This window comes from Salvelinus fontinalis, chromosome 11 (assembly GCF_029448725.1).
Source record: "Salvelinus fontinalis isolate EN_2023a chromosome 11, ASM2944872v1, whole genome shotgun sequence".
Taxonomy (NCBI): domain Eukaryota; kingdom Metazoa; phylum Chordata; class Actinopteri; order Salmoniformes; family Salmonidae; genus Salvelinus; species Salvelinus fontinalis.
The window spans coordinates 8,536,033-8,550,018 of record NC_074675.1 but is presented as its reverse complement, the minus strand read 5'-3'; the positions used below and the strand labels follow the sequence as shown (position 1 = coordinate 8,550,018).

The following is a 13,986-nucleotide window of genomic DNA, read 5'->3' as shown; positions in this document are numbered from 1 at the left end:
TGTTAATGTGTGTAAGGCCTGAATCACAAGGTAACGCAGATCTCTCCTGACTCACGTCACCCTCCACCCCTCTCCCCTCTCCTCTACTCCTCTACCCTCTCCTCGTCTACCCTCTCCTCTCCTCTCTCCTCTCTTCCTCTCCCCTCTCCTCCTCTACCCTCCCCTCTCTTCCTCTACCCTCCACTCTCTTCCACTACCCTCCACTCCCCTCCTCTACCCCCCTCTTCCTCTACCCTCCCCTCTCCTCCTCTACCCTCCACTCTCTTCCTCTACCCTCCTCTACCCTCAACTTTCCTTCCTTCTCCTCCTCTACCCTCCCATATTCTCCTCTACCCTCCTCTACCCTCCCCTCCACTCTCTTCCTCTACCCTTCCCTCTCTTCCTCTACCCTCCCCTCTCCTCCTCTACCCTCCCCTCTCCTCCTCTTTCCTTCCCTCTCCTCCTCTTTCCTTCCATCTCCTCCTCTTTCCTTCCCTCTCCTCCTCTACCCTCCTCTACCATTCCCTCTCCTCCTCTACCCTTCCTCCTCTACACTCCCCTCTCCTCCTCTACCCTCTGCTCTCCTCCTCTTCTCCTCTACCCTCCCCTCTCCTCCTCTACCCTCTCCTCCTCTACCCTCTCCTCTGCTCCCTCCTTCTCTACCCTCTCCTCTCCTCCCCTCCTCTCCTCCTCCTCTACCCTCTCCTCTTCTCCCCTCTTCTCCCCTCTCCCTGCTCCACATTAGCGGTGTGCGGGCTGTCGGCTAGCTGTCCTAGGCCCTGCTGATTGCTAATGAGGCCGGTGTTGTGGTTTCACAGATGTTCCTCCCCGGTGCAAAGCCCAGACAGAGGCCGGGACAGGGGAGAGGGGGGAGTGAAGGGGGTCTGGGGTGACCTCTGTGTGTGGTAGAGATAATCAGTGGTGGTCTCAGTGCCAGGTGTGTGGACTGAACCCCCTCATGTCTGTCTCATCAAAACATCTTCCCGAGAGACGGAGGGAGAGAGGGGGACATGGGGAGAGAGAAAGGAGAAGGCTGAGAGGGTAGAGAGAGAGCAGGGTAAAGAGACGTACATGAAGGGAGTACAGAGAGATTCCAGGAGGGAGGGAAAGGGGAGGAAAGAGTGGTAGTGACTAATGAGAGGAATGCCCAGAATGAGGCTTTATCCCAAATTGCATCCTATTCCCTATATAGTGGACTACTTCTGACCAGGGACCATAGGACGCCCATATGACTCTGGGTAAAAGTAGTGCACTATATAGGGAATAGAGATGCCATTTGGGACACAGAAAGAGCAAGAGGATAGAGTGGAAAATAGAGGGGATTTGAAAAGAAGGGATTGAGAGAGAGAGATAATAAAGGACACAGGAGGGAACCTGAAGCAAGGGTGATGAACTGAAAGATGGTGGAAAACAGCTAACGAGACAAACGGAGAGAGTTCGAGGGAAAGGTGAAAGACAAGATGCACTTGACCTAAGTGTGTCAAATCAAATCAAATTATATTTATCACATGCGCCAAATACAACAGGTGCACTTACAAGCCCTTAACCAACAATGTGTGTGTGTGTGTGTGTGTTCATGCGTAAGTGTGTGTGTGTGTGTGCTGTACCCTGAGTATGGCCTTGGCCCCTGTTTCTTTTGTTCTTTTATGGCGTGAAACAACAAGCCAGTGGCATTGGAGAGCCCTGCCTCTCTAAGATCATCTAACAGCCATACCTTTGAACTAGCAGAAGGCCCAGAGGGACTGTGTGGATCTGTTGTGTGGACCTGCTGCCTGGTGTCTGTGTGTGTGTGTGTGGTTGTGCGTGTGAGGCCTCTCACGCAGGGGATTGTGAGGCTGTACTGCTACAGCATGGGGGACAGTCCTGCATCCAATCATCTCTAGTACCATGCGAGTACGCCATGAACATAACAGAGGGATGAAGAGATCACAGAAAAAACATTCAAGGAAAAAGGCTAAAAGAGGTAGCAGGACCACTATAAGAGGTAGCAGGACCACCATAAGAGGTAACAGGACCACTATAAGAGGTAGCAGGACCACCAAAAGAGGTAACAGGACCACTATAAGAGGTAGCAGGACCACATAAGAGGTAACAGGACCACTATAAGAGGTAGCAGGACCACCATAAGAGGTAACAGGACCACTATAAGAGGTAGCAGGACCACCATAAGAGGTAACAGGACCACTATAAGAGGTAGCAGGACCACCAAAAGAGGTAACAGGACCACTATAAGAGGTAGCAGGACCACATAAGAGGTAACAGGACCACTATAAGAGGTAGCAGGACCACCATAAGAGGTAACAGGACCACTATAAGAGGTAGCAGGACCACATAAGAGGTAACAGGACCACTATAAGAGGTAGCAGGACCACCATAAGAGGTAACAGGACCACTATAAGAGGTAGCAGGACCACCATAAGAGGTAGCAGGACCACTATAAGAGGTAGCAGGACCACCATAAGAGGTAACAGGACCAATATAAGAGGTAACAGGATCACTATAAGAGGTAGCAGGACCACTATAAGAGGTAACAGGATCACTATAAGAGGTAGCAGGACCACTATAAGAGGTAGCAGGACCACTATAAGAGGTAGCAGGACCACTATAAGAGGTAGCAGGACCACCATAAGAGGTAACAGGACCACTATAAGAGGTAGCAGGACCACTATAAGAGGTAGAAGGACCACTATAAGAGGTAGCAGGACCACTATAAGAGGTAACAGGATCACTATAAGAGGTAACAGGACCACTATAAGAGGTAGCAGGACCACTATAAGAGGTAGCAGGACCATCATAAGAGGTAACAGGACCACTGTAAGAGGTAACAGGATCACTATAAGAGGTAGCAGGATCACTATAAGAGGTAACAGGACCACTTTAAGAGGTAGCAGGACCACCATAAGAGGTAACAGGATCCCTATAAGAGGTAACAGGATCCCTATAAGAGGTAGCAGGATCACTATAAGAGGTAACAGGACCACTTTAAGAGGTAGCAGGACCACCTTAAGAGGTAACATACCCACTATAAGAGGTAGCAGGATCACTATAAGAGGTAACAGGATCACTATAAGAGGTAACAGGATCACTATAAGAGGTAGCAGGATCACTATAAGAGGTAACAGGACCACTATAAGAGGTAACAGGACCACTATAAGAGGTAACAGGACCACTATAAGAGGTAGCAGGATCACTATAAGAGGTAACAGGACCACTATAAGAGGTAACAGGACTACTATAAGAGGTAGCAGGACCACCATAAGAGGTAGCAGGACCACCATAAGAGGTAACATGATCACTATAAGAGGGAGCAGGACATCCATAAGAGGCAACAGGATCACTTTAAGAGGTAACAGGACCACTATAAGAGATAACAGGATCCCTATAAGAGGTAGCAGGACATCCATAAGAGGCAACAGGATCACTATAAGAGGTAACAGGACCACTATAAGAGATAACATGATCCCTATAAGAGGTAGCAGGACCACTATAAGAGGTAACAGGACCATTATAAGAGGTACCAGGACCATTATAAGAGGTGACATACCCACAATAAGAGATAACAGGATCCCTATAAGAGGTAACATTACCATTATACGAGGTAACAGGGTCACCATAAGAGGTAACAGGACCACCATAAGAGGTAACAGGACCATTCTAAGCGGTAACAGGATCACTTGTGCCCATTATCTTGTTTGTCACTACTGTAGCCTCGAGGTTCGGGGTCAAATGCAGCCCAATGTGAGGCCAATACTTTTTCAATGGCGAGCATGCTGTATCCATTAAGTTTGTTGTTTTTCAATTTACTATCCAAAATGTACCACAGAGCCCGATATACCTCAAGCCTTGTCTCAAAAGCTAGTCCCTGGAAAAACAGGATGCCTCTGAAATCCTTCACCGTTAACCCGGCGGGCTTCTTTTAAAGACCTATTATTCTTCCTGTTTCACACAAAGACTGACTCGAGATCCACAGAAGTTATTTATAACTGGTGTGGCCGTACTGTAAACACCATCCCCTCTGTGTGTTCTCCCTCCAAGCTTTACACAAGGAGCCGGCAGTTGACTCCCCACGGCACGAATACCAATAAAAACTGACAGAGAGAGAGAGTGAGAGAGAGAGAGAGACATAGACATATATATATAGAGAGAGACAGACATACAGGTAGAGAGACAGACAAAGAGAGAGACAGACAGAGAGAGAGAGAAAGTGAGACAGACAGACAGACAGACAGACAGACAGACAGACAGACAGACAGACAGACAGACAGACAGACAGACAGACAGACAGACAGACAGACAGACAGACAGACAGACAGACAGACAGACAGACAGACAGACAGAGACACAGAGACAGAGAGACAGACAGAGAGACAGACAGAGAGACAGACATGGGGAGAGACAGAGACAGACATGGGGAGAGACAGAGACAGACATGGGGAGAGACAGATAGACAGAGAAAAAGAGAGAGAGAGACAGACAGACATGGGGAGAGACAGAGACAGACATGGGGAGAGACAGGGGGAGAGACAGATAGACATAGAAAAAGAGAGAGACAGACAGACAGACAGACAGACAGACATACAGACATGGGGAGAGACAGACAGAGAGAGACCAGAGGAATGAGAGGCAGGAATGTAGTAGTTACCCCTTTATCAACAGGGGTTAGTGTGTCCATGCCCGCCCATCACCATATCTCTCCATCAGTCAACATCTGTTGAGATACAGGTTGTGGTGGGTCTCTTGCCTGGATGGGAACGTTGGTGTTTGAATACAGAGAAATGTCCACAGAGGTCCTGTATAAATATCCCTGTTATCCCAGAGGTCCTGTGTAGCTCTCCCTGTTATCCCAGAGGTCCTGTGTAACTCTCCCTGTTATCCCAGAGGTCCTGTGTAACTCTCCCTGTTATCCCAGAGGTCCTGTGTAACTCTCCCTGTTATCCCAGAGGTCCTGTGTAACTCTCCCTGTTATCCCAGAGGTCCTGTGTAACTCTCCCTGTTATCCCAGAGGTCCTGTGTAACTATTACTGTTATCCCAGAGGTCCTGTGTAACTCTCCCTGTTATCCCAGAGGTCCTGTGTAACTCTCCCTGTTATCCCAGAGGTCCTGTGTAGCTCTCCCTGTTATCCCAGAGGTCCTGTGTAACTCTCCCTGTTATCCCAGAGGTCCTGTGTAACTCTCCCTGTTATCCCAGAGGTCCTGTGTAACTCTCCCTGTTATCCCAGAGGTCCTGTGTAACTCTCCCTGTTATCCCAGAGGTCCTGTGTAACTATCAGCACACCGCCACATCCCCGGGGCTTCTCCCTCTCTTCCAGATAAGGAGCCCAGGCAGCCAGACCAGACCACCCATGGCTAGGACACAAGCCCCGGCTCGGCCTCCCTCCCCACCTCCCTCTGTCTCTGACGGGAAGAGCTGGCAGGGACCCCAAGCTCTGCAGACCAGACTAGGGCGGCTGCCTCGGCAGCATCTGAGCTAGTGGGGAGAGGAGCTGTGTTTACATTCCCCACACTAACTCCAGAGCCAGTGAGACCTAACACGGATCCCTGAGCTCATCACTCTCCCTCTCTCCCTGCTGGCCCCCCCTGCAGGGGCTTATCAGCACCTAGGCGTAGTGAGAGGTGGAGGAGATGTGCCGTTGCACCAAACAAGGCCATGTGCAATCGCACTCTCTGGTTCATCTCTTCTAGCTGACATTTTGGCAGGTCAGATCAGAGACAAACAACAGGATGTGTGGAAGAAGATCCACAGGACGTATCTTGCCAGTTGTCTGCGCTTCCAGCAAACAAAAACTGATACACATATTCAGGAAGAAGTGGCAACATCCCCGCGCTAAGGTTACACGGCTATGTATGGTTGCCATAGCAGCCAAGGGAACAGAGCATGGCAACAGAGCCTATGTTTAATGACCTGATCTGAGGCATCTTGTATGTTTCTAAGAGACAAACTGGGTCCAGTAGTCATGTGGGGAATTGTTCTACATGTGCAGTGTTTCCATTGGGACGGAGTGAGAGTAGAGACAGTTGGCCTGTGTCCGATCTCATCTCTGATTGCAGCCTGGCAAAAACGTTACCTTGGTACCTTGAAGCATGAAAGGGCCCATGTTTGAATTCCTTACGACTGCATCTTTCCTTTCTCCCTTCCTTGATGTCATAACTGATTAGACATGCGTAGGCAGGCTAACACCACATGGATTAAACCTGCCAGTCATTTCTAATCAGGGATGCACTTCAAACGGAGACAGGGATAGAAACCATACCATGGTGGCCAACCAAAAACGAACCACGATAAATCTCGGCTCAGACACCAGGGCTAGAAACCATACCATGGTGGCCAACCAAAAAAGAACCATGATAAATCTCGGCTCAGACATGAGCAGCAGGGCGTCCATTTCGAGTCTCAGCTAGAAAGTCTAACACATTAGCACCCCACGCTTCTATTGATTCCCTTCAGGAGAATATGGATGTCACTTTCCCATTGCTCTTTCCTGCTTGTAACTGGGATGACCTAGGGAGGATGTGACATCCGCGGTATCCCGGAATCAGATGCAGTGACATAGGAAAGGTGTGAAACGAGCAGGTGCTGCTGTTATTCATACTGGCAGGACAAACTGGGATCTACGGCTAACCTGTCAATCATTCTTCATATGCTGTAACCCAAAGAGGGTTTATTTTGTTTGACCTTATGGCATCAGACTGAATAAAAATGACAACAACAACAAAAAACTCTTAGTGGGAGGTTAAGAAATCGATGATTGTAAAAGGTGCGAAACATGAATAACACTGCTCATGCTCAAGGGCTGCTCACACTCTGGTGTGTTCCAAATTGCCCCCTTTTCCCTATATAGTGCACTACTTTTAACCAGAACTCTATTGGCCCTAATCAGAAGTAGGGCACTATATAAGAAATATGGTTCCATTTGGGACAAAGCCTCCCTCACCACTGTAGCTGGGTATCTGCCAAGGCTCCGAGCCACAGATCCCATCAGCAGAGCCGTGGCACTTCATTACAACCCCATTCACCTCCAGTACCTCTTCATTCTACAGTGACTGACAAGGTATGTCAGTGAGTACTACAGTGTGTATGTGTGTGTGACTGTGTGTGTGTGTGTGTGTCCTGGATCTCATCTCAATCACAGGGAGGAGGATCTCTTGACAGGTCAGCCTTGGATGGATTAACTGAGATCCCGGGGAAGAATGCAGGCGTTACGCAAGACCACCGAAGGAAGGAAGCCTCCTAAGAATGCCAACATATGTACAATCGTAAAGATTGAACGCAGACATGTGAAAAAGCAGGCCCACACAAATGTACAAATGCACACACACAAATGCACAAATGCATACACACACAGACATACAAATGCTCGCACACACACACCATTCAGCCCTCAATATTATTGAGGCCCTACCCTAAAGCATGGACATTCTAAACACACTCTACAAACCACAGTTATTTATCATTTTCAAACAGAAGCATTGGATATGTTTAGCTCATAATTAGTTTGAAACCGGTTAACATTAAAACCACTTGTCATGTGGAATCCCTCCTTTTATTCCCAATCATGATTAATGGTCTCCAACGCATTACAGGCTCTGAAGCAGTGTGTGTTTGTGTCATGAGATTCCCTTCAAACTTTCTCTCAGTTAGGACTAACAACACAGTCTGGTAAACACTAAACAAGGAGAGCGGCCAGCCCTGTGCTTAACCAAGGACAAACAAGTCCACACAAGCATCCATTATGCAGCGAGGGTATACACACACACGCACACACACACTTCTGTTTGATCACCCTGAATCCTTCCTTTCAGCCACTCCACACAGAAGTGAGGAGTAATGACAACATGTACCCTATCTCTACTACTGTCAGTCACTGTGAGGAGTAATGACAGCATGTACTCTATCTCTACTACTGTCAGTCACTGTGAGGAGTAATGACAGCATGTACTCTATCTCTACTACTGTCAGTCACTGTGAGGAGTAATGACAACATGTACCCTATCTCTACTACTGTCAGTCACTGTGAGGAGTAATGACAACATGTACCCTATCTCTACTACTGTCAGTCACTGTGAGGAGTAATGACAGCATGTACCCTATCTCTACTACTGTCAGTCACTGTGAGGAGTAATGACAGCATGTAGCCTATCTCTACTACTGTCAGTCACTGTGAGGAGTAATGACAACATGTACCCTATCTCTACTACTGTCAGTCACTGTGAGTAGTAATGACAGCATGTACCCTATCTCTACTACTGTCAGTCACTGTGAGGAGTAATGACAACATGTACCCTATCTCTACTACTGTCAGTCACTGTGAGGAGTAATGACAGCATGTACCCTATCTCTACTGCTGTCAGTCACTGTGAGGAGTAATGGCAACATGTACCCTATCTCTACTACTGTCAGTCACTGTGAGGAGTAATGACAACATGTACCCTATCTCTACTACTGTCAGTCACTGTGAGGAGTAATGACAACATGTACCCTATCTCTACTACTGTCAGTCACTGTGAGGAGTAATGCCAGCATGTACTCTATCTCTACTACTGTCAGTCACTGTGAGGAGTAATGACAACATGTACCCTATCTCTACTACTGTCAGTCACTGTGAGGAGTAATGACAACATGTACCCTATCTCTACTTCTGTCAGTCACTGTGAGGAGTAATGACAACATGTACCCTATCTCTACTACTGTCAGTCACTGTGAGGAGTAATGACAACATGTACCCTATCTCTACTACTGACAGTCACTGTGAGGAGTAATGACAGCATGTACCCTATCTCTACTACTGTCAGTCACTGTGAGGAGTAATGACAGCATGTACTCTATCTCTACTACTGTCAGTCACTGTGAGGAGTAATGACAACATGTACCCTATCTCTACTACTGTCAGTCACTGTGAGGAGTAATGACAACATGTACCCTATCTCTACTACTGTCAGTCACTGTGAGGAGTAATGACAACATGTACCCTATCTCTACTACTGTCAGTCACTGTGAGGAGTAATGGCAACATGTACCCTAGCTCTACTACTGTCAGTCACTGTGAGGAGTAACGACAACATGTACCATATCTCTACTACTGTCAGTCACTGTGAGGAGTAATGACAACATGTACCCTAGCTCTACTACTGTCAGTCACTGTGAGGAGTAATGACAACATGTACCCTATCTCTACTACTGTCAGTCACTGTGAGGAGTAATGACAGCATGTACCCTATCTCTACTACTGTCAGTCACTGTGAGGAGTAATGACAACATGTACCCTATCTCTACTACTGTCAGTCACTGTGAGGAGTAATGACAACATGTACCCTATCTCTACTACTGTCAGTCACTGTGAGGAGTAATGACAGCATGTACCCTATCTCTACTACTGTCAGTCACTGTGAGGAGTAATGACAGCATGTACCCTATCTCTACTACTGTCAGTCACTGTGAGGAGTAATGACAACATGTACACTATCTCTACTACTGTCAGTCACTGTGAGGAGTAATGACAACATGTACCCTATCTCTACTACTGTCAGTCACTGTGAGGAGTAATGGCAACATGTACCCTATCTCTACTACTGTCAGTCACTGTGAGGAGTAATGCCAGCATGTACTCTATCTCTACTACTGTCAGTCACTGTGAGGAGTAATGCCAGCATGTACTCTATCTCTACTACTGTCAGTCACTGTGAGGAGTAATGACAGCATGTACTCTATCTCTACTACTGTCAGTCACTGTGAGGAGTAATGACAACATGTACCCTATCTCTACTACTGTCAGTCACTGTGAGGAGTAATGACAGCATGTACTCTATCTCTACTACTGTCAGTCACTGTGAGGAGTAATGACAACATGTACCCTATCTCTACTACTGTCAGTCACTGTGAGGAGTAATGACAACATGTACCCTATCTCTACTACTGTCAGTCACTGTGAGGAGTAATGACAACATGTACACTATCTCTACTACTGTCAGTCACTGTGAGGAGTAATGACAACATGTACCCTATCTCTACTACTGTCAGTCACTGTGAGGAGTAATGGCAACATGTACCCTATCTCTACTACTGTCAGTCACTGTGAGGAGTAATGCCAGCATGTACTCTATCTCTACTACTGTCAGTCACTGTGAGGAGTAATGCCAGCATGTACTCTATCTCTACTACTGTCAGTCACTGTGAGGAGTAATGACAGCATGTACTCTATCTCTACTACTGTCAGTCACTGTGAGGAGTAATGACAACATGTACCCTATCTCTACTACTGTCAGTCACTGTGAGGAGTAATGACAGCATGTACTCTATCTCTACTACTGTCAGTCACTGTGAGGAGTAATGACAACATGTACCCTATCTCTACTACTGTCAGTCACTGTGAGGAGTAATGACAACATGTACCCTATCTCTACTACTGTCAGTCACTGTGAGGAGTAATGACAGCATGTACTCTATCTCTACTACTGTCAGTCACTGTGAGGAGTAATGACAACATGTACCCTATCTCTACTTCGACAGGGGAGGATTACCCCCCCCCCCCCTTGTTTATGCTGATGGTCAAAAAAGAATAAAATCACCAGGAAACATTTGTTTACTTTAGGAAATCTGTTCACCAAGTATTCCCACGAATAAAAAGAGACGTGAACGTGTCTCAATGTTATCAAGCTATGAACTTATTGTTATTGTCAAATAAAATCTATTTTGGGCTTAGTTCTGGTCAATGAGCAGTGTACAAATTAGTAGAATTATGTTCTAGCCCCTGACCATCTGCTCCAAAACAAATTGCACTACACTACGGCACATCCCAGCTCTTCCCAGCACCTCCCAGCACCTCCCAGCTCCTCCCAGCACCCCCCAGCTCCTCCCAGCTCCTCTCAGCACCCCCCAGCTCCTCCCAGCACCTCCCAGCTCCTCCCAGCTCCTCCCAGCACCTCCCAGCTCCTCCCAGCACCCCCCAGCTCCTCCCAGCTCCTCTCAGCACCCCCCAGCTCCTCCCAGCACCTCCGAGCTCCTCCCAGCTCCTTCCACTAGAGAAAAGTGAAATAAGTCAAGTGTGTGGTTGTTCACTCTGGGGTTGTTCACTCTGGGGTTGTTCACTCTGGGGTTGTTCACTCTGGGGTTGTTCACTCTGGGGTTGTTCACTCTGGGGTTGTTCCCTCTGGGGTTGTTCCCTCTGGGGTTGTTCCCTCTGGGGTTGTTCCCTCTGGGGTTGTTCACTCTGGGGTTGCCTTTTGACACCAAAAGTGAGGGCGCAGAACCCTTTCAACAGTGTGCATTGAAACCGGTGGTTTATGGAGTGCATTTAACAGAGTTACCGGTTCAGCACCGGGTTAATGATAAAACACACTTCCCCTTGCTCTGGCCCTGCATACGCTTTCCAGTCAGTCACGGACACGCTACAAGGATCCAGGAGGCAGCGCTCAGCTGCCCCGCTCTTTGATGTCAGCACATATTTCCAGGAGAAAAGCGGCCCCTGAGTCAGTTAAGAACTTGAGGAGAAAAAAGAGAAAGAAAAGGCTCCCAGAGTGTTCCCAGAAGATCCAGCAGTAAACAAGGAGACTTGGCCAGAGCCACCAGGAAAACAGGAAAGTCTGTTGGTATTTTGACAGGTCGAAGATGTAGGGCGAGCATGCACTACCAAAACTATTTGGCGGGGATATTTGAAATCCTTTCGCTTCCTTTCCGAGACGGACCCCGCCTTCTCCACTTGTCCTGAGTCCAATTTCCAACATTCTAAAACACTCCCAAAGAACTTGGCACCGGCTGACTTTAGTATGGGAAAGCACTTAAGGCGATCTGTTCATGTATATCATTCGCTAGCCATTCTTACCACGCCTTTTTAATACGTCTGGGCCTGAGAATGGGCTTTAGGAGCGCTCAGAGGGGGGAAACACCAGCTAGCCATCTGAAACGGTCCTCCACACAAGGGGAAAGCTGAGAGGAGAGGGGGTGTTTGTATTCAGGGCATGTCAGCTTCAGAGGGGCTTCTCAGGTAGCAGTGATTACTATGCATAGCTTTTTCCTCCTATAAAACAGCCGACACGGTTCATTTCACAGATAGGGATCTTAATAGACTGAGCGCAATACGACAATGCGGCGCATGCACATGACTGTCAGCACACTGGTTCTGTGACACGTTGCCCCACTTAACGACAGATTTGCGAGTCAACTGACAGAGTTTGAGACTGCATCACAGCGCAAAGCAATGGAAGGACACAAAAGAGAAATAAAATGGTGCTGAAATGATTTAGAGGCATTTAAAGTATTTATGTCACAATTCCATGTAGTCTATGAGAAAATACCACATCAAAAACAGCTCCTGATTGGGTATCAATAAGGAGGATAGGGTATAGTTAAGGAGGTCTGACATTACATTTTGAAGTTTGCTCAATGCTGAAAGCAGAGCTCCACCCAATAGTATATAGAGAGCATGGCACCTGCTATAGCTTGCCGAACCAAGACCACATTGATTTCTAAATGAGTCATCTAGTCACACAGAAACAGAACAGTCTAAAAGAATCCAACAAGCCTGCCTCTGTTAAGTAGCTCACTCAGACTTGGCCAGCCAGCACAGCCACCTGTAGAGCAAATCAATTCCCCCTGCACAGACAGACATGCAGACAGAAATCATTTAGAGAGTAGAGTTTGAAAGGAGAAGGAGCCGCAGAGTGACAGCATGTCCCCCAATAACAACACACTGTCACTGACCTTGCAGATCTTACTCTCCTCTGTCTCCTTGCTCCGTCCTTGCTGCTTCTGCTGCGTCCTCCTCTCCTGGTACTCTGACTTGAGTGACAGCTGACAGGAGGAGAGCAGGGGGGATTCTGACCCCCTCAGCTCTGGGGTCCTGGCCATGTACCCTCGTGTGGCAGCGGTTCTTCCCGGGTTGGGGATGGGGAGAGCGCTGTGGACTGGCTTGGAGCCCACTGAGGGTTGTCTGAGCTTGGAGGCTACCCCTACCACCGGCATGGTCCGTCACATCCAGAGAGAGAGAGTTCAAAAGCGGACAGGAGGAAGAGTTTGAAAAAACAGCGAGAGGAGTCTTTTCCCTCAGTTTCCCACACAAGAGAGGCCAAACAAGAGCCCTATGTCTCCTCCTGACGTCTGGCAAAGAAAAAGAGGGGAAGGAGAAGACAAAATAAAGAGAGGGCTGCCTCTCAGAGAGAAGTCTGGAATGGGAGAGCAGCCGCAGTCATTCTGTAGCCTACAGCGTGTGGGATTTACAGAAACTGAGAAGGTTTCTCCGCCACCGGTTCACTCCCCCTTTCTCTTGCTCCCCCTCCTCCTCTCTGTCAGAGCTCAACCACTCCTCCTTCTCCATTTCTGTCAGAATTACAAAACCAAACAGTCCTCAGGGGCGTAAACTCCTCTGGAAGGTAACCGCCACTCCACCAGTGATTATAGACCTGGTTAAGTGCATGTCTCTCCCCCTCTCTCTCTCTCTCTCTCTCTCTCTCTCTCTCTCTCTCTTTCTCTCTGAGCAGCATTCCTCAGCAGCACGTTACTCCCCAGCTCCAACTGTCAAAACAGCTCTCTCCATAGCCGAGCGCTGATCGCTAGAAATAGACACCTCTCACTGGCTGCCTGCATCTGGGGCAGCCCTCCTCTTTGATGAAAGAAATAGTAAAAGTTAAATTTAAAAAAATAAAGTTTGCAGAGTTATCCAGTACATAATCCCTCACACTGAAGCAGTTTGTCTGGTTCCTGGGACTATTTTTCATGGCTGAAAGACTTCTAGGTTAAGAAATCTCTGTATTTCACTCTTTTCCTTCTCCCTCTCTCCCTCCCTCTCCCTCTCTCTCCCTCTCTCTCCCTCTCTCCCTCTCTCTCCCTCTCTCTCTCTCCCTCCCTCTCCCTCTCTCCCTCCCTCCCTCTCCCTCCCTCCCTCTCCCTCCCTCTCTCTCCCTCTCCCTCTCCCTCTCTCTCCCTCTCCCTCTCCCTCCCTCTCTCTCCCTCCCTCCCTCCTGCTCGAGAATATGGCTATGGAAAGACAGGCGGTGAGCAGAGGACTGACACCAGTG

General features: G+C 48.0%; 1 protein-coding gene across 8 annotated transcripts in view; it reads right to left on the bottom strand.

Moving 5' to 3' along the window:
* Positions 1–13,384, bottom strand: part of LOC129864961 (neuron navigator 3-like) — a 290,755-nt gene extending 277,371 nt beyond the window's left edge. For 3 of the 8 annotated variants that reach the window (XM_055937306.1, XM_055937309.1, XM_055937307.1), the window contains exon 1: positions 12,674–13,383. In XM_055937306.1, coding sequence (XP_055793281.1) covers positions 12,674–12,934 — 261 coding nt within the window. In that variant the 5' untranslated portion in view covers positions 12,935–13,383. Of the gene's footprint in view, positions 1–12,673 lie in introns of all 8 variants that reach the window. The other 5 variants (XM_055937311.1, XM_055937313.1, XM_055937312.1 and 2 more) reach the window with 2 other exon arrangements.
* Positions 13,385–13,986: the final 602 nt, after the last annotated feature.